General features: G+C 37.7%; 1 protein-coding gene across 1 annotated transcript in view; it reads right to left on the bottom strand.

The window, feature by feature from the left end:
• Positions 1-1,422: 1,422 nt before the first annotated feature.
• nfatc1 (nuclear factor of activated T cells 1) overlaps positions 1,423-25,187 on the bottom strand; it is a 44,819-nt gene continuing 21,054 nt past the window's right edge. The window contains exons 7-10 of the mRNA XM_016281389.1: positions 20,087-20,142; positions 15,752-15,884; positions 12,201-12,839; positions 1,423-1,953 (exon numbers count right to left, since the gene is read on the bottom strand). Coding sequence (XP_016136875.1) covers positions 1,898-1,953; positions 12,201-12,839; positions 15,752-15,884; positions 20,087-20,142 — 884 coding nt within the window. The 3' untranslated portion in view covers positions 1,423-1,897. The remainder of the gene's footprint in view (positions 1,954-12,200; positions 12,840-15,751; positions 15,885-20,086; positions 20,143-25,187) is intronic.

Here is a 25,187-nt window from a genome sequence, read left to right as displayed (position 1 = left end):
AAACTTTTTTAATGTTGATTATTTTGTATACTATGCAGATGTTTTGCTACGTATGTTAACAATGTTTGTTAAGTGTTTTATGCTGATGTTTTTTTTTATTTGCTTACTTGCAAATAAATCCTAATCACGATTTGCCAGATATGGCAGACTTGTCAAATGTCCACTAGGAGGTGGTAACGATCTACAGTGAATATAACTCATTTAGATTGATTCTCACACAGGAGCAGTTTTACTAGGTGACCTCAGTAAACTACCTTTTTTTTTTTTTTTTGCTTTAAAATGATTTAAAGTTACCTTATATTTATTTTTATCAGCAAAATCTGATCAAATGTGTTAGTGACATGCATTGGATTTTCTACTATGGATAATAAGCAGACAGGTCTAAAATGATCTGCAGTGTTCATATTGGGAAATTCATCGTAAACATCTGTTTGAGTTACCTTTAAAATAATAGCAGAGTTGTTAAAAAAAGGCTAATAATCCTGCATGCAGAGAAATTATTTTTCAGCAAGACAACAGCACTTATTTAGGTTTCTTCACTTTAAAAAAGTTAATGATTCTACACAATTATTTGAACATATTAACATAAAAAACAAAAATACAAGCTCATATTTTGTAATCTCACCAGAAGAAAAAAAAAATGCCTTTGCAGGGTAGCCTCTAATATTGACTTTGACAGTGAGAAGCCTTGAAGTTAGAAAGTTTGAGAACCACTTATATCAGTCTCTCGTCATTACGCTAAGGCAATGAATTGAGTTGATAGGGTCTTAAAAATCGGCAGTGTTAGGGGAGACCAGGGATGAAAGTAACACTTTTTATTTGAACATCAGTAACTCAGTGGTTGTTTGTGCCATCTCTAAAACGTTGATATATCGTAGCCACATTTGTCTACTACAAATAAAACTAACTTGGACGTGTACTGCATAATCACATGTCAAATACAAAGAGTTCTGTTGTTACAACCTACCCCACTACTGGGGTGAGTTGTAACAACAAGCTGGGGATAGATTTAACAGTGTGAGGTAATTTGCTGAAATAAGACCCACACTTCCAATTTATGCAAGAACTTTATTGAATCAGCAGACAATATTACATACAAAATATCCCCACTAACGTACTGCCTCACCGAGATTTTTGATGGTGTAAACAATATATTCTGAAGCAATATTTTTAGTGTTCTATCAGCTTTTACATAGTTAAATCTGCATATTTTTATTTACCTTTACAAAATACCTTTTTCAACCTTTTTAAATGTATGCATCATCTTGGATTTGGGTCTGTTCCTCGCAGTATGGATTAGGAAGATTTGGATTACAGTGCATGAATAAAATTGTTTCATTTCGTAATTGTGTAGAGTTTTTGGTGTATATTATAGTTCTGTTGTCAGTCACAGCATGTCGGAGAAAATGCCTTTTGTGCGTCAACTGCACGTCTGGTTTTTGGCCTGCAAAGTTACTGATTTGTGACCAGACTCAAATGTTCTTTTTAGAAATATACATGGTTGTGTACAGAGAAAAGGCGTCAAACTGCACTTATGGTAATAATTTAAAAAGCTACACTGAGTGCAAGAGAGTAAATAGGAAAGCAAAAAAAGAGACAACTTGGTCCACAACAGCACACACTCCGTCTCGGCAGGATGTGCTGATAAATTCTGAAATGAAGTGCACTTGTTTTTTTCTATGCTTTTAGGCTGGTTTTCAGTATTCATGGAAATAAAACAAGCAAGGTTCGGTGAGTTCTGATGGCCTCGTATGAAGTGGAACTCTGAGTGCATAAGGTTTGTTTGTTGAATCGGTGTTATCAGAGTCAGGTGTTGCTGATTCGGATCTTCTGTCAGAAATTTGTTATGCTGAAGAGTTCATGATTGCCGTGGTCTTCTCAGAGGGACCTTAGGCTGCTATGCGTGGCTGTGAACGGAGATGCAGGAGAGATCGTTCCTGATGATTTCGTTAACTGTGAAAACAAGTGGAAATCATGTTACTTTTAGGCTACACCCGAAACAAACAATTCATCTGCAATAGACATTGTATCACCACAGGAAAATATTGCTAAATGCACTTTTACAATATGTTTAAACTGTTGTCACTGAGACATTTATTATAGGTGGACGATTTATATGTATTGTTTACCTGCAACTCTGCACTAAAATGTTCTCTGTTGCAGATACAGATGTTTTGCAACACACTGAATACAGGTGTCTCATTAACATACACTACCATTCATATGTTTAAAAAAAGTAGCTCTCTTATGCTCACCGAGGCTGCATTTATTTGATCAAAAACACAGTAAAACAATACACACAGGAGTGCTGTTTTTGTCACGAGGAAGAACACAAGTGCAAATGTGATTTTTATACAACAGTTCAGTAAATAAGGAGTTAATATTGTGCAAAGTTTTTCTCAAATTTAAGTGAAAATATTACCTAAAAGCCACAACAGAATTGTTGTGCATCTCTGAGCAACACAGCGATGTTTAGTTTCTAAATGAATCCGCGTTTTGAACGAATCATGTGAACCAATGATTCAGTAGCCCATTCATAGAGAGCCGTTTCGACTCATAAAGACATTTACCGCCATCTGTTGGTAGTTTTAGTTTCTTCTTTAGAGTATCATTTCATTTATGAAAAAAATATTAAAGGGATAGTTCACCAAAAAATAAATACATAAATAAATAAATTCTGTCATCATTTACTCACTGACTTTCATTGCATGAACAAAAAATACTGAGATGTTTCTCGAATTTTATTTCAAGTATTTGCTGTTGACTGTTCAAATGCGGATTTTTGCGCATAGTGTGAGTGTGTGCGCGCACATGTGTGCGCGAGCGAGAGAGAGAGCGAGAGAGAGAGAGAGAGAGAGAGTACAGAAAGTACAGAGAGTACTAAACAGAGAGTACAGTATGGCAGAGTATCTGTACACATTGTCAGATAAGAAACTGAGAGGCACGTTGACCAGATACAGACTCAGCGGACACACGCTGATGATAGAGACGGGCAGACACACAATAATAAAAGGTTTAAATTATCTTTTGGGGGTATTTTCGCAGATTAATTATTCGCAGCACCCTGTAATTAATTAGATTAAAAATGTTAATCGACTGACAGTCCTACACAGGAAAATGTATTCCTGTGATGGCAAAGCTGAATTTTCAGCAGCCAGTATTCCAGTCTTCATGGTCACATGATCCCTTCAGAAATCATTCTAATATGCTTATTTGCTGCTCAAGAAAGATTTATTAGTATTATCAATGTTGAAAACAGTTTTGTTTTGGAAATGGTAATAAACATTTTTTATTACAAATTTTCTTTCATAAATAAAAAGTTGAAAAGGACAGCATTTATTTGAAATAGAAATCTTTTGTAACATTATAAATGTCTTTACTGTCACACAATTTAATGCATCCTTCCTAAAATATACATTTCTTTACCAAACATTATTACTGATCTCAAATTTTTGAACAGTATGTGTACTCATCTGGTGGTTGATATGACTAGAGTAGCCTATTCAAAATATAATGAGTCAGTATGAAACTACTTTTACTTCTACAATGTGACTAATTTTCAATTGAAAAATATTTAATGAGAAAAAATGTTTAGTACTTTTTCTAATCCTGAGACCTGATTAACAAAATGTTAATGTTATCAGTTTTGATTAGGTCCAAGGAACATGGGGAAATTATTTAATGGGAGAAAAAGGAATTTAATTTCAAATGTCCTATTATAATTCCACATATATAGCGTCTAAACCCCAAACAGTCAAAATAACTAACATGAATAAAAGTATATCAAATTTCTCTGAGTGGCTTCCCTGAGACGGAGAAGATCTCATGCCCTCTTACGGAGGTCCCTGCATCTCCAGCTGTCTGCTGTCTTCCTGCCCTCTATCTGTCACTGCTTTTTCCCACACACTAGGACCCTGGCTCCTTCTGTCAGCTGTGTTCTTTGGCCCGAGCATGGGAAGTGACTTAGCATGGCTTTAGGCTATACAAACAGCCTGGCACTCACTTGCTGTGTGATAGCAGGGGAAACCGGATGAGGCTGCCTCTTAAAGTTAGCATGTTAGCATATTAGCGGCAGACGTATTATCTTACTCTCAGGCCCAGAGGGAGCATTGTATGACCAACACACAGCACATTACCCTTCCCTAAATGTCTGTATTTCAGTTTTCAAGCCTTCAGCGGTTTATTTTAAAACATTTGAGCCTTTTAGCTCTGAGAAGAGTGATTCGCTTTCACATTTCTTTGCTTACGGCTCTCAAACCTCTAAGGGACGTAGATAGGCAACCGTATCGGTTGCTCTATCTGTTTCAAAACAGCACATTCCTCTTCCCTTACGATCACAGCACAGACCGCTTTAGCTGGCCTTTGAATTCTTTAGCATGGACGTAAGCACCTGCAGGAAGCATTTGATAACTATTAGACAAGCTGTGTGTGTTTTTCTCATTTGTGGTGAGGAATATCATCCTCTAAGAAGAAATCTGCATTTTTCTAATGACATCAAATATTTTAGAGTCGTAGTTTCCTTGAGCGCAAATTTAATGGCAATCTATACATAAATAACCGGTTCTGTGTTTTGCATTGTTTATATTAGTTATGATAAGCCAATTGATTGGCATATTTTTGGTCATTTTGAGATTATTAGCTCTGAAAGTCTTGTGTCAGTTACAAAATCTAACAGCGAACATATCCTTTTTTTCAGGCCTAATTTTTGTGTATTTGGTGTAAAATACGTTTTTAATTTAAAAAAAAATTTAATTTACGCCTTTACGTTTGCTATTCTTAAATTGAATTATTTATAACATATCAGAATCATCACCATCTTGTATTCTAGATATTTCAATTTTGTATAGAAAATACACTAAATGTAGTTGTCTCCTGTGAAAAATGTCTCCTGTGCTCAACAAGACTGCATTTATTTGATCAAAAGTACAGTAAAAAAAGAATAATACAATTTTAAATAATTGTTTTCTATTTTAATGCATCTTAACATTAAAATGGATAAATAATTTATTACTGTGATGGCAAAGCTGAATTTTCAGCATCCTTACTCCAGTCTTCAGTGTCACATGATCTTTCAGAAATCATTCAGATATGCTGATTTGCTGCTCAAGAAACATTTCTTCTTACTATCAATTTTGAAAACTGCTGTGCTGATAATATTTTGTGGGAATTGTGATACTTTTTTTTCCGAGATCCACTGATGAATTCAAAAGATATATTGGAAAACCCATTTTGGCTGACCACTAGTTTGTTTCACAAGTCCTTATACAACCTTTAAAAAAATCACGTAAGCTTTAAAATCCCAAAAATCTAAAGGCTGTGACACAAAAAGAGAGAGTGAGTTCGAGCATACACATATGGGCTGAAGGTGGTGGATTTCCTCCCCTCAAGTGTTGCTCCCGGCCAAGACCAGGAAGCCTGCTGAGGAATTCCCTGCAAATGAACCATGGCCTTCACGCTCCCACAGCAAAACTGCCTAAGGGACGGAGAAGTCGTCCGGAATGCTGACGTTCCCTCTAAACAATGAATTTGAATCTGTCTTTCATCTCCTCATGAGGCGCGGCGCACCCAGCCTACCTGACCTCGGCTTGACACGGCCTCTTCCCAGGCTCCTGGTTTCACTTTTTCTCCTGGATCTTTTTCCAATGACTAAAAGAGCTATTACTCAGAAACACCTTACACCATCAACAACTTGCCTAAGAAAAATTGGGAACAGTCAGAAACATTGAAAACTGCACTTAAATTTACCCCAAAATACCAGAACTCGAACCACTGATATACAGTCATGGCCAAAAGTTTTGGCAGTGACATAAATTTTGTGTTTTGCAAAGTTTGCTGCTTAAGTTGTTGTGGTGTTCATTCACCAAAAAAATGAACTTTTCACACAAAAAAACAAAAACAAATTTCACTGTTTTTTGATCCTGATACAAAATGACCAGCTAACATTAATTGACTAATAATATCAGCAGCACATGTGAAAGTGTGAATGAGTACTAGTCAGGTGAAATCACTATCATACTAAATAGATTGTAATAGCAGACTGATTGCTATAAAAGGAGGGAAGAAGCGCTTCCAATCATTGTGTTCTTGTTAGCAATGGTTACCTCCAAAGAAACACGTGCAGCCATCATCGCTTTGCATCAAAATGGCCTCACATGCAAGGGAATAGCTACAAAGATTATTGCACCTGAAAGAACCATTTACCGGATCATCAACTTCAAGGAGAGCGGTTCAACTGCAGTGAAGAAGTCTTCAGGACGTCCCAGAGTGTCCAGCACGCGCCAGGACTGTCTCCTCCTGAGGAGTCAACTATGGAATCGTGTCACCAGCAGTGCAGAGCTTGCTCAGGAATGGCAGCAGGTTGGTGTGAGAGCATCTGCACGCACAGTGAGGCCAAGACTTTTGGACAATGGCCTGGTGTCAAGAAGGGCAGCAAAGAAGCCACTTCTCTCCAAAAAAAACATCAAGGACAGACTGAAATTCTGCTGGAAGTACAAGGATTGGACAGCAGAAGACTGGTGCAAAGTTATTTAATCTGATGAAGCTCCCTTCCGACTGTTTGGGACATCTGGAAAATCGATTGTTCGGAAAAGAAACGATGAACGCTACCATGAGTCCTGTGTTGTGCCAACAGTGAAGCATCCTGAGGCCATCCATGTGTGGGGTTGCTTTTCAACCAAGGGAGTGGGCTCTCTCATAATTCTGCCCAAAAACACTGCCATGAATAAAGAATGGTATCAAAACGTCCTGCAAGAGAGAATTCTTCCAACGATCCATGAGCAATCTGGTGATGATCCGTGCATTTTCCAGCATGATGGAGCACCATGTCACAAAGCAAGAGTGATAAAGAAGTGGCTCGAAGAACATTACATTGAAATTTTGAATCCGTGGCCAGACAACTGCCCGGATCTCAATCCCATAGAGCACCTCTGGTCAGTCCTCAAAAGGCGAGTGGACAAGCAGAAGCCCACAACTTGTGATAAACTCCGAAAACTAATAAGGCAAGAATGGATCGCCATCTGTCAAAACTTTTGGCCATGACTGCACTTAAAAAGCAGGTCATATGGTATTTTAAAGTGTCCTAATATTGTGTTGGAGTCCCCTACAACAGGTTTAAATGCATCTAAGGTCAGAAAACATTGTAATTTTCTCAGAATATACATTTAATATTAGAGTCATTTGCCAATGATTTCGAAATGATTCGTTCCAAGCAAGTTCGGAGCAAACCTCTCCCTTCCAAGATTAGAGAAGCAGTCCTTGGTAAAATGACATGCACACAACAAAAGGTTCGAATTGTATTTCTGTGGTATCCTTGAACACAGCGTCTTCTCAACATTATGTAAACACACTAACTAGCAGAAGTGTTTGTGGGCAGGTCAGACCGCGTATTTCGCGGGCAGGCGGGGATTATGCAAATGTGTTACCCATTGACGTATACCGGTAACAGGCAAAAGATTCGAAAATATGACGACTCGTTAAGGCAATTCAGAATCGACTCTCTTTTGAGAGATAATATCTTTATGTATCATGCACTTTTTTGATTAACAACTTTGCAGATTGTATTCATTTAAGGATAGCTACGTTATAAACTGCAAAAAGATATTTTTCAAAAACCCATATGACCTGCTCTTTAAAGTTGGAGGAATATTTTTCACAGCCTTATAAATATTAAAATCCTTTAAGATTTCATATTCACTTGGGCATAAGCCCATATGATACGCTACTGCCAGTAGCGTTCTGATTGAGTAGCACTAATATGTGAACAGGAAATGAATCCGTAAGATTGGCTGAATTATGGGGAGAAACTCACACATGGACGTGCCACACAAACACCACTCCATGCTGAAACAATTTAGGGACCTTTGACAGTTGGGAGTAAATTACGCCAATACATCTTCTTTAAAAATTTGGCTAGCATTGACAACTGCCATGGGAGTTTGGACATTAAAACACAGGTCTCTTGAATCACTAGGTTCCCATCTGCCAAAACAGAGGAGGTTGGGAAGAAATACCTGCACGACTGCACACATGCAATAAAATTTTATTCGCATGATTTATGGTGAGCTGGACATTAGGGAAAGCATCTTTTCGAGTCTAAAATACTACTAAATGAGCTGAAGGGACAGACACCTTGTAGTGGAAAAAGATCTAAGAATAAAAAATGTAAAACCCAAAGCACTACAAACCAAATAAATATTGAATGCACAATAAAATTTCAAACACATCAATCATAATCACTAAATCACACCAATCACACCATTTATTGGTAAGATTTTTTATGTTTTTGAAAGAAGTCAAAATACAGTAAAAAGTAATATTGTGAAATATTACAAAATTAAAAAACTATTTTCTATATTATTATATTTTAAAATGTAAATTATTCCTATGATGGCAAAGCTACATTTATGAAACAGAAATATTATATAATAAATATTTTGTAACATTATAAATGTATTTACTGTTACTTTTGATCAATTTAATCCATCCTAAAAGCATTAATTAAAAGCATTAATTCTTTAAAATAAGGTCTTGCTGACACCAAAACTTTGAACGGTATATATTCTTCAAATTTCATGCACTATAAGCATAAAATCAAGTAACCTACTCTTTAGATGAACTATTTTCTCTAAGCAACATAACGTTTTTATATTTTATTGCTGAATGAATCAGCATTTTTGAATGAATCAGCTGAATTAATGAGTGAACAATCATAAAGACAGCTGTGTCAGTGTAAATGAATCAGTGTTTTGGATCATTCAGTTTAAATAAATGATTCAGTGATTCTTCACTGACTCTTTCTGTTTGAGTGAATGAATCCCTACCACTAATGCAGACTGACATTCTGTCTGGAACAAACACAGACAAGCGGAGTGATACAAACGGTGGGACGATGTCAGAACTTAGAATAGAATTAAATAGATAATAGGTTGTTCTGTGATTATATTACTGGTAATACAACTATGTGAGAGCTGGTTAACTATGACCTATTGTGTCTTGGTCCAAATACCCTTACTGTGATGACGAAGCATTTACTAACACTTTCAGCATTCGCCACGTGTTTGAACTGAACCAGATTCATTGCAAGCAGCATAACTCTGACTATGTTCACAGTTCCCTTGAGGTTTCACCTTACACTGACCTGATCACCAAAATCCATTTGAACTGTGTGCCTCCTTGGCGTGAATAACAGGACACACAGATTTCTTGTGAACTCGTGCTTAAGAGAGCATCCCACAAAGAAAGAGTACAAAAAGAAACGTGAACATATCCAAAGCAATCAAGATATTTGTGTTGAGAAGAGAGACTCTAGGGACTCTGTTATTTTGAGCCAAGATGACAACTTACATTTGAAGAGGTTTCGTCTAGTACAGAGTGCTCATGGTAAATAAAGACGGCCTCAGTAGATGTTGACACATGCACTAGCATTTTGAAAAGACCTAGGAAACTTTGATTGTTTTCAAGTCTCTGTTGGTCAACAATTTTGGTTTGGGGTTTTGGCTAAGGATAGCAGTTAGTGACTCATGTACTGCGATGCTGCTTTAGTAGACTGTTGGCTTGAAAAGAAAACTGTTGGCAGTTGCCATAGGATACATCTCAATTTGCTGCCACATTTCGAATGAGGAGTCTAATGAAAGGGCTTCAACAAGTGACTGGATAAGTGACTGGATACACAATAATAGCTGAAATATGAGACACTGCTTAGGGCTTCATATCAAACTAACAAGCGTTTTTGACTTCAGCCTGGTGCTGTTTGAATTGGCACCAAGGAATAGTCAAGACAAACCCTTCATAACCCGATAAGCTTAGCATGACTCAAGAGGTATTTCAGCATGTGATAAATGAATCAGAGTGAAGAGGATGCATGGACAGAGTTTATAGAGTGTGGCAGATATGGTGTTCATGATTCAATGCATTAGCCAGATAAGTTTTTATTAGCCCTCCGCTTGGAAAAAGATATCTAAATGTTAGATGCCATTTTCAATTCAATAACACATAAAAAATGCTACACCATTTAGCACAGCCAGCTTTTGTAAGAGTTTCCATGAGTAAAAGGGTTTGTAACCCCTCCTCAAGAAGCAAAGGAAAACAACAGAAGGAGTGTATCAGAGGAAAGAGTGAGCATTAAATGAAGACTGAAGTATTGGTTAAGCAGTTGGTGGTGAAGTACCTTCATCACACCCGACAGCTTATTCAAGCATATTACAAGCAGTAAGAACGTCTTCAAATGATAATAAGACAGCTAAAGCATCAGAAAGCCTGAATACTAGATACACTGACAGCCATGCATGACAGACGATGATTTTGTGCCTTTAGAAAAGTTCCTCTGTTTCAAATCAAATTAATGAGAGTGGTTGACAAGTTCAGCGAATGCCACACCTGACAGAGTACATTATAGCTGCAATCTAGAAGAAATACCACCCGAACTTATAATGACACGAGAAGCCGTGTTAGCGCTTGGTAAAACGTGTTATATTTTGCCAGGGGAGAAATGACAGGTAATAATTTTGAGAAGCAAACCCATAAAAAACCCCGCTCTCACTCCATGCATAACTACTTGTCCATGTTTCCGCTTAGTTTGAGCGGTATGGACTATATTTCAACTGCTCACACGTATGAAGACTTAAGCCTCGTCTGGAACTTAAGGAAACCACTATGGCATCTGTAATCCGCTATCCGACATCTTCTTTAAACTCCAAGAAAGGATCTTAGATCGCTAGCAGAATGATTCAAGACAATTTCCCTCACTAAATTTGCATATACTTGTGTGTTTTACGTACTCAAGTGTTCTTAGGGCTGTAGAAACACTGATGGCCCATCATATGTTCTGTAGTGTTGAAAAGCTGCGGGCTGAATGGTGTCCAGACTATTTGTATATCCCCTTGATACAAACTTAATGACATTGCTGAAAAGTGACCTCCTGTTGGGCTTGAAGCACCATGTGATGTTTTAGCAGATCTTTTCATTACCAATAAGGTTTGGGTCTCTGCGAATACACTAGAGAGTCATTAATCTCAGTGTCAGTACACCCACAAACCAGACAGGGATCGCCTGATGCATATTGCATACAAAACTGGAAAGTGTTTTCTCAGTTTGGCAAGTTCTATTCTGATTGGCTGACATTACACAACTTCCCAGAGTCAGGGCACACAGGGTTTTTTAATCAGTAGGCCTGGAAAAAGAAAGTTGTGTCTACAAGATTAAAATATTAAATGGATTTGCCAAAGTTTGCCAGGTTAAATAAGTATGCAAAGGGTGCTACTTGGGTATTGTGTTGAACTTACTGGTGCACATTGGATAAGGGACATTCAATTTAATACAAAAATAGTGGTACAAGGTACTCAAAATAGGATTTAAATGTAAAAAGTCTTTATAAGGTCATGGCTATAGAGATACAAATTCAGATAAAATAATACAGAGAGATAAAAATAAAGTAAACTACACTCTAAAAAATGCTGGGTTAAAAAGGGACAAACCCAGCAACCAACTGCTGGGTCAAAACAACCCAATAGCTGGGTTTGTCCCTTTTTAACCCAGCATTTTTTAGAGTGCATATTTTAAATATATATTAAAATAGAAAAGTTATTTTGAATTCTAGGTGAGTATAAGATACTTCTTTCACAAACATTTAAAAATCTTACCACCCCGAAACTTTTGAATGGTAGCGTTTTTGTTCTCTATATTTGTTTGATGCTTTGTTTGAATTTTGTCTGATGCGGATAATTCACTCCAAATGAAAACTGACAAACTGTAATTGGTTGCTTTATGCGATTCAAATAGCACTGGGCCAGAATAAGCTACGATGTGGACTTTTTGCCATTTAGTTAAAGATCTGGCCACAACTAGAAAACCATTATATATGAGCTTTTATGATTTAATAGACAGATCTGATATTAAAATTATTCCATCTGTTGAACATTTCTTCCACAGATGCTTAAAATTTAACACAAAAGTTGAAGGCAAACTGATGAAGTCATTCATTAACTTTCCAGTTAATTTAACTTGCGTTCTCGATATATTTAACATCATGGAACAGGGCTGCTGTCGTTGTGGTGGTACGGTTAGCCTCGCGTTGGATCTTAATTTTGTGAGGGAGCACTCAGGCAAAAACATCAAGCAATTAGAAACATCTGTTGGGCATTACATCACCAGACTACGATGCACACGGTCAGTAAATTTCGCTGGAATATTGTGCTGTCACTTACCATCATCTAGGTACATTTGATCCAGTTCCTGTGGTTCCTGCTTGATGTTGACAGTCAGCATGGTGGAGGCGTCTCCCTCCTCCTGTAGGAGGGGGGAGGACCCGCTCCTCACCGGCCCTTTGGTTATCTGAGCTGCTAATGCAGAGGCCTCGCTGGTGGCTTGTGATTGGGTCAGACTGTGGCTGGGAGTGAAGGGGAGTTCTGGTGCGGAGTTTGGGGTGGAAGGATGGGACCCTGGAGAGGATGCGGCGCTTCCTGTTGGGTAGAGGATGGACTGCGGGTAGCGTCCGGGTGTGGGCTGGATGGTGGAGACGTGTGGGACTGTTGGAGACTGGGGGCCAAGGTTCGATCTCGCTGATAGGCACTTAGAGGAGAGGTGAGGCGGGGAAAGATCCTGTAGTTTGGGGCTGGTGCTAGGGGAGGACGAGCAGGACAGGGAGGTGGGTTTTGCCACCAGTCTCTGAGGGCTGGATGTGAAGGAGCCCGTGACACAAGGCCTTAGTTCTGAGGGCATCATGGGTGTCATCGCCGGGGGGCTGTAGTAGGGCTTTGGATGCAGCACCAACCCAGAGGGATGGAGCGGCACACATACCTGGGGGAGGTCGTAGTCGTCGTGCGGCTCTGTTTTTATGGTTGGAACTGGGGAGGCGAAGGGCAAAAGAGAGCAAGAGAAAGATCAATGATGATCAAGAAAACCGGGGAAAGGAGAAAAATGAATAAAACACGTTCCGGGTTCATGTGACTTTATGCGAGTTAGCATGAGTGAGTGGGTTTGTGGCTAGGATACCCACAGCGAAACAAACATTCTCATCAATGAGACTATGTGTCTGAGGCTACGCGCTCCCGCCCAACTAAAAATATTTAAAAAAGAGGAAAAAAGGGATGAATCATCACCACAAGAGCCTTCCAGCTGCTTTCGAAAATAAAAGGGCTATTTTTTTTGGATCTGCCCCCAGTGCTAATACCATATAAGCGTGCATTATGAAATATTTTACTGCTACAGTAGCTTCACATCCATAGCTCTACCAAAAAAAAACCCTTCTCATCAAGAAAAAAAAATCTGCATTTTTCTCTAAGTAGAAGATTCAGTGTGTCATTTTAAGATGGGATCTCAGGTTTAACTGAGCCAAATTGCAACTGAGCTGAGAACTGGACTGAGACTGGATTAGAAACAGATCAGCAGATCGTACATATTGAGTGCATGGAGTTCAAACTAACAGTAAGGCTGCCCATTTTTGACATACACAGTAGCAAAAGAGACTTTGTGAAAAGAAAAAAAGATGAAAAAATTGTACTCTGGCTTTAAGTTGTATGCCTTTTAGTTTTGAAGTCATATATAGGATATACTCCAGCAAATACAAAAGTAACTTTTAACAGGTCAAACCCCGAAATATTGACAAGCAATTTTTGTCCAATCAGGTGCTCAAGAATGAGAATGTCCTTCCCCTTAATACAATCTGTAACTGACTAGCAAATTGCAAATCACGACTGTGATGTAAATATAAGCCTATTGGCTACTTTTAAAAAAGATTTTTGTATATATATATATATAAACTTCCTGTTTCTACAGGAAAATACACCATTGCAGAAAAGAAAACTTTTCTAAAGCAATTTCAAAAGGTCATTAATGTACTTCTGTTTTCAGCATCCAATTATTGGCTGTGATGTAAATATAAGCCTATTGGCTACTTTTAAAAAAGATTTTTGTATATATATATAAACTTCCTGTTTCTACAGGAAAATACACCATTGCAGAAAAGAAAACTTTTCTAAAGCAATTTCAAAAGGTCATTAATGTACTTCTGTTTTCAGCATCCAATTATTGAAGGCATTGAAAAGACTGATAATGACATGACTACTTGTCTACAACTAAAAACTACCTCACTGATGTTTCTTGGTGTATGTGATTCTGGTGAACAGATGTTGAGCGACTGGGAAGAACTCATCTGTTGTTGACAAACTCTTCATCCTCATGATGTTACATTTTTCACCTTTTAACTTCTGGCTGCATTTCTCAACAGACTGTCAGCAGCAGTTTATTTTTCTTCAGCGATGAGACATCCCTCACACCAACATGCCTCCACAGAAGCCCTAAAGTTTTATTTTGAATTCTGTCAGCAATACAGAGAAAAAGGGGAACTCTCTGTGCCGCCCAGACCGACCACAAGTTTAAAATAGAGTCTACACCTATTTTAAGCCCAGAAAGGGGAAATGAGGCTTCTAGCACATGACTATAGAGGCAGGCAGATATCTGTCACTCCGCCTCATGTTTAACCTCAAAAGCCAGATGATTCAGATTTTTAACACCTACCACGGAAGCTTATAGACTCATTATACTCATCAGGACCCATTTGTTATTCTGTGTTAATATGAAATAAAATAAACAGACCTCATCATGATTCATAATAAACAGTGTTATCTTAAAATGTAATTTAAGACTTATAAATAAACAGGTGTCTGCAACAGTTCTGCAAGGGATCTGCCAATTAACAGTTTTTGTAAAAAAAAAAAAAAATCTTCATTTGCACATTGCACATTACATTAATTAAAATGTACAATATACATATGACTCTGCACATCATTAATGGTTAATAAAAAGATGCAATTCTAAGTGCATTTAAATAATAATAATAATGTCAAATAAAAGTTTTTACATTTTAAATCAATAATTAATGATCAATTTAAATGTAATATTTTATTATTATTTATTTATTTTTATTATTTACTTTAATTAATAATTAAATATTATTTATTTATTTAACTAATTAATAATTAGTTATTTAAAAAATGATAATAAAATAATTATTTTAGGGGTCCTTGGCAATGACCTTAAGACTGCCCTATAAAGGACCTAATGTTTAGCTAAATGTTTAATTGTTCCACCCACATTAAATGTATGACGTACAATTGATGTACATGTATTTGACTCTGCACAACAATAATAATTTAAAAAGTAAGATCCACCAACAGATGCATTAAAAAATGAATTAAAAATTGTGATTATTTTAGGGGTCCTTTGCTTTGGCCTAAAAACCTCTGCCATAAAAGACAATTATTCATAAAATATGCTGGACAGATACAATGCATAATCTTTAGAAATGTCCAGTCTAAAAAAAGACAGTACTGCAGTGTGAGTGGGACGGCCTGCAGTTGCAGTGCTCACACTTCAAGAGACAGGGTTGGGACAAGTTGGGTCTGACTCAAGCCTTTGAACCACCCACTGGTTACGCACACTGGGCCTGAGGGAATTAGCAGTGGTTAGGACTTTTCAGCTGTCAAGTCATTTTTTTTTTAAATTTCACCTGGCAACCAGTCTGGATTTGAATAATAGCATTCACATACTGGACCCCACCCTGTCACTGCCCTTCCACTGCTCCCGGAGCAGGTATGGAAAAGAACAAATTTTATGGAAATGATTTTAACAAAGAAAAAAACTAGCCACAATTCCATCCACTAAAAAGGCTTCAGAATTTCTTCAGAATTAATTCAGTCACAGATTATAAATAAAGGAGTGTGTATGAATTCAAGCAGAAGGAGGTGATTTTTTTTACCGTTTGTGGGCAGGTATGTGAAACGCTGGTACTGGCTTCTCTTCCGTTTGCCATTGCACACATAGAAATTCACTTGAACTGGGTTGGATATTCTTTGGTTCCGGTATGGTGGGACATCCACAAGCAAAGCCACCTGAAATTCAAAATATGAGCTGAAATTGAATCCGGTGAGCGTTACAGTTCAGTTCGGTGGAAATAAATATATTGAGATTTTTTTTATTAGAGTTTCATTAATTAGCTCTAGTCAGTTCAGTTCAATAACTGTGTAAAGTTAATCAATTATGAAACAAGTTAAATTCAGCTCAACTGAAGACAGTTGTCATTATTCAGCTTGAGTGAGTTCAATGTTGATTCAATTCAGTTCAATAACAGTGTCGATATTTCAATTATGAACAAATTCAATTCAACTATAAAGTAGCTCTACCAAAGACAACAGTGTCTTTTTCAGTTCAGTTCAATAACTGTGAAGTTTATCAATTACCGTATTGGCCCGAATATAAGACGACCCTAATTATAAGACGACTCCCCTTTTTCCAGATGTACCTTTTGGAAAAAAGCTTTTTAAAAACCAAATCTTGTTTTTTCTCAGTAAAACACATTTTGTCTTCAATTATTTTCATATTGCATATTTTTCCTATTTTAATTTTTGTTTTGAAAATATGGTAAAAACTGGTAAAATGTACCAACAATCACATAAAAAAAAAAACAGGTAGCCCATCTGAATTAGGACATTTAGGCTATCCATCTAATAGTAACCTACCAATATCTTATTAAGAGTAGAAGTTAAATCTTACTGTAGTCTTCAAATCTGGGTACTGTCTTACGTTTTAAAATCACAAAGGGAGTTTGGTCCCATCAGGCTAACGTGACAGTCACGACTCATGCAGCTGCAAGGTTTTCTTTTTTTTTTGTTTTTACTCGCGATCTTTACAACACACATTACATTAAGTATTTCATGGCACACTCGTTTTATGCGTATTTGGTGCCACCTATTGTTGTGGGTGTATTATTGACATGTCAAAGTCTAGACCCTGAATATAAGACGACTGCGTTTTTTCAAATGTATTTCCAAGAAAAAAATATTGCCTTATTTTCGGGTCAATACGGTATGAAACTAATTAAATTCAGTGATAAGCAGCTCAACTGAAGACATTAGTGTCATTATTCAACTCAAGTCAATTCAGCGTTGATTCAACTCAGTTCAATATCAGTTTCAACGTTGCAAATTTGTCAATTATAAACAAATTCGGTGCTATCAAGCACCTAGACAATATAGTGCCATTATTCATCTCAATTCAGTTCACGTTCTCCTCCAGTTGTACCACTGCTGTCAAACTGATAAAATTATGTAATATTAAATGTCTTTTGAAACCCAACTAAGCAAGGAACCCAAAATCCACCAGGTGACAGGAATGAGGGGGAAAAAACCTTCAACCTTCATTAAGTGACCAACGGCCAAAATAAATGTACAATGCTGCTGTGCTGGTCAGGATGCTCAAACAAACAGAAAAGTGGTTTTATAACACCTCAGAGCCATTGTGTGGGTTACTGTACTTCTAGTAGTCCTGGATATTAAGTGTGGAAAATATAACGAACTTTAACACAATCATTTGGAATGGTTTCATCAGACATTTGAATGAAAACTGTTTCTAGATACCAAAATCCTTAACAACACCGTCTCCATTATTTAACCTCACACCATGTGCTCCATCCAACAGCCGCACACGCATCCAGCGACTGTGGCTTTGAGAGCTCGGGGCAGATGAGGTTCAGACAAACCAAACTGCATGCAGCAGACGGTGTTTTTTTTGCGCTTCTCACCCTGAATGAGAGAGTGTCCGGGGACTCCGTCCAGACTGCGCTTCTCCCCTATCTGTCTCCAGACACCACTGAACTTTTGACCGCTGAGCTGTCTGCGATTGTAACTACAGTATGAGAAAGGTGCTGGGAGTGTCAAACTGTCTATCTCCCCCCAACCTCTCTTCCTCCACCCTGAGATGAACCCTGTGTGGCTGAGAGGAGATTGATGGAGGTGCTGTACAGTAGCCAGAGAGGAAGTCATCAGTCTTCTTGCAGGTTTTAGAACCATGTGCAGGTGAGCTCCCCGACTATTTATATTAGCACATCGCCTCAGCCGCAGAGCAAAGCCAGACCAAGCACAATGTGTTAGAGAGAATTTCATCCATTAGTCTGATCCACAGCTGTGCTCAGGACCCTTGGCCCACAGCAAACTGCAACAAAATTCAAATTTACCTCTAAATAATGTGTTAAAATTGCAACGACACACCCATGTACCTATAAATCCAAAATTAACAACGTCTTTCACAACTCATTTTACTTTTGTAATGTGATGAACTTCTGAGTGGAACAGCATATTCAATGAAAAAAAATAAGGCAATTCAGGTCATTTGGCTGCCTCATCTTGGTTACGCCCAAAAGAAGCTATTTTGGCAATAGGCCTACAGTTCTTATCGACTTCATTGAGACTGATTGAAATCGCCAAAATTGTGACAAAGATGACATTTCATGTTACAAAACAGTAATAAAATCTTAAAATGGTAACATAAATGTTGTTTCTTTATTTTAAATCATACTAAAAACTAGTTTTAGGCTGGTTCAGTTAATGCACATGTATTCTACTATATAAAAGTTTGGGCTCAGTAAGACTTTTTTTTTTTTAAAGAAATTAACATTTTTATTAAGCGAGGATACATTAAAAAAAGTGAAAGTAAAGATTTTAACACTGTTGATGACAATAAATGCTGTTCTTTTGAACTTTCTATTCATTAAAGAATAATAGAAAAACACTGTTTCCACAAAAATATTAAGCAGCACAACTGTTTTCAACACTGGTAATAATAAGAAATGCTTCTTGAGCAGCCAATCAGCGTATTAGAATGATTTCTGGAGGATCATGTGACACTGAAGACTGGATTTTAATATATAATAAAACTGTAATAATCAAATGTAACAATATTACCATTTTACTGTGTGTTTGATCGCACTGAATATACAGTGTTATTTAAGAGATCGGTAACAAAAGAAAAATTATTTTAAAAAATGTCATGTCAACTTCATTTGCATCTGCATACAGACACCACATTCTAGCAACAAATTTCAAATGTTTGTATTTATATGAAAAAGTAATGTGACTTTAGAGAAGATCAAGCTTTATCTTCTGGATTTGCACATGAATGTGCCAATTGTGAAAAGACAAACATATCCCTTCCAAAACTTCCAAAAGGCCGCTGACACAAGCCAGCTTACCAAACTAAAAGAGCCATGTGGTTTAGACTGTGTGAGAAAATGGTTCACATTAAATAAATATACATATACACACACAGCAGGGCAGGGAGGGGCAGAAATCAAAGGCGTCCTTGTAAAAAATTGTCTAACACATTAATGCTCCATTCAAACAGATGGTCTCCATTCACTTGCTGAGCATTGAAACCAGGCGTGGAGGCTCTCATAAAGTTCTGAACCAAGAGACACCAGACAAAGGCTAGCTTTCAGGGAGCTTTTGGCTCATGCACGGAAGAAACAAACATTAATTCATCCTAAAAAAATATGTGACAGCCATAGAGCTCTCTTCATTTTATCATGAACACATGAGCTCAGACAGAAGCTAATAAAATTCTGCCGTAAATTTGAAGGAATTTTAGCTAGCTCATTTTCTGATAGTGGGACCCAAACTTGCATTTGAAAGTTCTGCCGAGAAGCAATTAAAGAGTCACTATGCAATTATACATTCGCTTTATGAGAATCTATAAATCAAATGGTAAATAGCTGGTGCCTTTGCCTTTGATTAAAACATTCTATCACATTCCGGAACTTTATTTAAGTTAAGTCTATGTTTCTTAGCTGGACGCTACCGACGGTTAAGACCTTTAGAATGGGTCTCTTCCAACAGTCTGAGCTCTACAGACAGACATGTGCTACCTAACAAGTGTGTGTGGTGTGGGGAGCAGGTGCAGTGCTTCACACACAAACACTGTCTAATCCCAGAGTCTAAACTGTGGTCCCTGAGCTCTCACAGAAAGAATCTTCCATAGAGAAAACAAGGAGCAGGTTTGCGTGTGTTGTGTGTATGTGTGTGTGTGAGTGTGTTTCCTCCCGAGAGCAGAGAGTAGGGCTCAACACGTACATTATATCCGCTTTAGACACAAAAAACAACCTGTTTGCCTCAAACACAACAATACAACAAAAAATCTTTCTTTTAAACTCATTTTCTTATATATTTATGCATATATTTGTATTATTTAATTAGTAAAATTCTCAGGATTTCATCTGGCTTCCTTTTTAATCGTAAAAATAGGTGAAAAATGGCAGACTTACAGATTTGGATGATTCTCTGTTGACTTTGGCCTCCATTTCCCATATGTGGTGGCCATCTGCAAATAATAAATAAAAAAGAGCACAAATTTATAGCATATCATTAAGATTCACCTCACATATGCAAAGGAATACACCAGAGAGCTTCAATTCTAAATTCAACAGAATTTTTTATATTTGAAAAAAATAAATAAAATGAGTATACATAAAAAATAATAATGAACCATATAACTATGCATAGTTAGCATAGATAAATAGATGAGATGGGGATAAATGTATTTAGTTGTTTTTATGAATTTTTGGTGCAAAGTATGTATATGTAATATGGCTAATACTAATAGAATATTTCCCCATAGTTTTCCTATTTAGCCTGTCGTAATATTTTTTTAATTTGTTGTGCTTATGTAATTCTTTTTCATATTAATAAAAAATTATAAAATTAAATAATTTACTTTTTGGTACTGTGTTGAGTCACCACTCGAGATCCAATGTAAAATCTGGGTCCTGAAGCAAAAATCAGAAAACCAGTAGAGACCCACTGCCGCAGACACCCTCAGTCTAACATTAAAAAGTCTTTCTAGAGCTATCGCTATACTGCAGTCAGCCTCGCGATTACATCATGTCCTGTCTGCCTCTGACCCGCTTGGGCAGATGGGGGCCTGATGCAATCCTAATGATCTTACCAGAGCCAAGAAGTGTGTGCGTGTGACGTGCTTTGGCTATAGGGGGACCAGTCGCTTACATCAGCCCCTTGTGGAATCTCGCAACTCATGACAAATAGTGTCTGAAGGGTCCAATAAAAGGCCTGGTAAACTCTGCTTCAGATAATGAGCAGCGGCTGTTTGGCTAAAGAGCGTCACAGACTCTCATCTGTCCTTTCTCTCGATCGCCAATCTCTGGCTTATTTTCTCCTTATTATAAAAAGTTTTATTTAACTATTTTCAGCCTCCGGTTTCTCAGAGCAAACAGGCTTTCCCACACAAACGTTCGGGAACAAAAGACATATTAAGGTTTCGTTTGCTATTTTCAGTTAAGACATCACTGAAAAGACGTTTTTACTCAGGCCGTAAAAGCAGGAGAAAACCACAGGGTAGTTTGGTCACAGCAGAGACCCGCTAGGGCAAACCACAGACGCACACATTAAAATATAAAGCATCATTGTGTCTAAGACAGAATAAAAGAAAAGAAAGCAAGCAGAAGAAAGGAAATTCTTCTAATTTTATTTAAAACAATAGACAACGCATCTTTTGAAACTTTCGATTGGCTCGTCTGCTGTCATAATTTTACATAATTGCATATTGCTATCATACATTTCACATTGATGATGCTCCTGGGTTTAAACAGAATGCGGTGGAAAAGACTGTATTGGTTTTCCATGATCATTTTCTATGACAAATATGCTCCAGTGGACCCTGAAGACTGTATTCCTAGACATTGAGTGCTTTATTTATACCACGGAGAAAGATCAAATGTATTGTTCTCACCTCTTTGAAATATTTATATGAGGTCCCAAGCTTCAAGTCAGACAAATTGCTGGTCAAATTTCAAGACAAATGACTTGTCAAGTTCTTATGAAGTTACTCAACAGCATATGCGGCGAATAGATCAGAATAGCATCAGATTTAGAAGCGTGCTAACAATAGTGGAGTAACGTCTGATTGCGATGAATCTGGCATCGGTGGTAATTTTCCATTAGAGTTTCACAAAATATTCCAGACATATTATTCAGACTTTAAAGATGGAATGCTGAGACTATTTTGATTACATTTTAAAGGAAAGCTTAGACAGTGGGGTCTAGATTTCGTGGGCAGACAGTGAGGGCATCCCTGGCTAGTCGCGCTGTGGTCTGTGATGTGGTGGAACGGTCTGTCATTACTGCTGGAAGGTAATGTGATGCTAGAGGGATCCTCCATTCCCACTGTCTCCTTCTCTCTCTTTTGTTCCTGCTCTTTTTCAGATCAGTTCCACGAAGTACGCACAGTCAGCAGCCAAATATATTCTGGTTAAATCTGTCTATCTACAGTGATTTTACTCTTCTTTTTATAAATGACATATTAAAAGTTTGGAGTGAGTGGAGTCAGTTTTTTTTGGGAAGAAATTAATACTTTTATTTAGTAAGGGTGCGCCAAACTGATCAAAAAGTGGCAAGTAAAGACATATGTAATTTTACAAGATTTCTATATCAAATACATTCTGTTCTATTGAACGTTCTACTGGTCAGAATCCTGGAAAAGTCATGGTATCCAAAACAGCAAAATAATAAGAAATCCTTTTTGAGCACCAAATATTAGTATATTAGAATGATTTCTGAAGTATCATGTGACACTGAAGACTGGAGTAATGGCTCCTGAAAATTCAGCTTTGGCATTACAGCAGTAAGTAATATTTTAAAATATAAAACAAAAATATTAAATTCTAATAATATTCCACAATATTACTGTTTTTACTGTATTTTGATCAAATAAATGCAGTCTTGGTGAGCTTAAGAGATTTCTTTCAAAAATATTAAAGGGGTCATATGATGTTGCTAAAAAGAACATTATTTTTTGTATTTGGTGTAATGAAATGTTTATGCGGTTTAAGGTTCAAAAAACACATTATTTTCCACATACTGTACATTATTGTTTCTCCTCTATGCCCTGCTTTTCTGAAACGTGCCGATTTTTATAAAGCTCATCGGTCTGAAAAGCGAGGTGTGCTCTGATTGGCCGAATACCTCAAGCGTGTGACGGAAATGTTACGCCCCTTACCATATTGTGATGCCCTGTCCGGCCGGAGCGACGAGACAAAAACATTAAAACTCATTATAAACGAGGCATTTGTTGCATCCAGTGGGGACATAATTACATATTATAATGACTTATACTCTCTTTTTACGTGTTGCATCGCGCCGCGTAAACATAAAACCACGTCTGCATTTGTGTGTCCTCTTTTGGAAGGCCAAACAAAGTAGTTTCGCTTTCACAACGAAACACATGGCATCACACACGGCGGGCTTGAGTGAATGGCGGCGGGTGGGCTTGAGAACGGCGCGGCCGGCTTCGACGAAAAGAGTGGCCGGTGGGCTTGCGGTAACCACATGTGACGACCCTGGGCTGGACTCCGCTTCGTCCACGGTGAAAGCCGATCCGGCGATCAACAGTGCGAAGTTGATGTATTTCCTCAGCGACCAGCACGGATCAGCTCAAGGCATGACGACGCGGATTTCGTCCTCTTTTGGAAGGCCAAACAAAGTAGTTTCGCTTTCACAACGAAACACACAGCGTCTTCACGACATGGTGGCAGCAACAATACTACAGTGAGAATAAAAGTTACGCCTTCTTTCTTTGCGTGAACATTTGGGTGGCGTTATGCAAATTTTCCCACATTGTGACGTAGACATGTGGGGGCATGTTAGAACAAGCCGTTTTAGGTAGGCGTGGCTGATTCTTAACTTTTATAAAGAATATCTCTTTGGATTTGAGACTTTAGCTTTTCAACTTTCAACTTTTAGTCTTTGCAACTTTACAGATCTTCTTTATGCACCAAGAGCTTGTAACACTTCAAAGAGATAGGAAAAATTTAAATCGCATCATATGACCCCTTTAAAAAAATCTTACCAACCCCAAACTTGACGTAGATGTAGTATAAATATCAAAATGAGAATATATCAGTAAAAAAAGTTCAACAAGCTCAGTGAAAAAATGCAAGTTTTACTTAATAACAAATCCATTATTATTTATTAGTCACTGCAGCTCTAATTCTTTATAAATAACTCTTTCACAATCTTCAGTCACTCTGTTCCCCAGCCTTTCTCTTGCTCTCCTCGTCTCTGCAAAGTTTAAACCTTTTCCCTGAGCCTTCCCTCCAGTGGGACGTGCTTAAGTGCTAGTGCAGGACTGTGGAGCCTGTGGTCATAAGAGCCCTCTTCTCTGCTCAGACTGAGCCATGTGAGTGGAATACCTGCCCGCTCTCCACGCTGGAGAACTGATGAGGACATGATGTACTTCATCTGACAAGGTGCTCAAAAAATCCTTTGGCCTAAGACTCAGCCACTAACCATGTCATATCAGAATACTTGCTCAGAGAGAAGCAAACAAGTCCATTACTAATAAATATCCCGAGCTATTTTTCTTGAAATCCAAGGTCAACCTGACATACTTCAAATACCAAACTCTAACTAGAGTTTTTATATAAATAGGGTCTTACTATGCAATTGCTAAGACATTCAGAGTGGTTTTCAGACATTTCTGTGTCATTGCTTACTCGTTCAAGTCAAAAATGCCTACCCCGAATCTCTATGATATTCTGGTCCCTAAATATGGCTTTTGAAACTTTGGTGAAAAAATTCTGATCGCTATACATAAAAGAACATAAAAGACGATATTTTGAAGAATGTTGGTAATCAAACAGTTGCCGGTAGCCATTGAATTCCACAGTATATATATATATATATTGTGTGTGTGTGTGTGTGTGTGTTCAGCAGAAGAAAGACACTAATTCTGGTTTGTTACAACTTTACAAAGTGAGTAAATGATGACAGAATTTTCATTTTTAGGTGAACTATCCCTTTAATACTAAAAGGGACAGTTCACCCAAAAATTTTAATTATGTCACCCTCATGTCGCCCCAAACCTGTATGACTTATATTTTGAAGAACGTGTCAATGTTATAACGAACATCATGCAGAGTCCAAATCAACTTTGGACCTTAATGACTTTCACTGTACGGATGAAAAAAAAAACATGAAAAATAGCATCTTTTGTGTTCTACAGAAGAAAGGCATACAGATTCGGAACGACATATTAATGTGCAAAGGATGAGCTTTGGGTGAACTATTCCTTTATGTACTAGGTACTGAGTATGACCAATAGCTAGTGATGCTGTCAGCAAATGCCCCTCAAAAACTAACTTCAAAAGCCGAAAACTGTTTCTGGATCAGCTTGTACTTGCCAAACTCGTCCTAAGCCCAGTTCAGAATCAAAAGCCCTGTTGTGTTGTTGATTAGGGTGGGCCACAAAGAAAGAAATCTTAGTCCGGGGGCAGTCGGGGTAGTAGGCAGTCAGGGAGCTGGGTGGTGGTGGTGGTGGTAGTGCATGTCCAAAAGCGTCCCTCAGACTGTTGT

This window comes from Sinocyclocheilus grahami, unplaced genomic scaffold (assembly GCF_001515645.1).
Source record: "Sinocyclocheilus grahami isolate Dianchi unplaced genomic scaffold, SAMN03320097.WGS_v1.1 scaffold149.1, whole genome shotgun sequence".
Classification (NCBI taxonomy): domain Eukaryota; kingdom Metazoa; phylum Chordata; class Actinopteri; order Cypriniformes; family Cyprinidae; genus Sinocyclocheilus; species Sinocyclocheilus grahami.
This window is presented reverse-complemented; position numbering and strand designations above follow the sequence as displayed.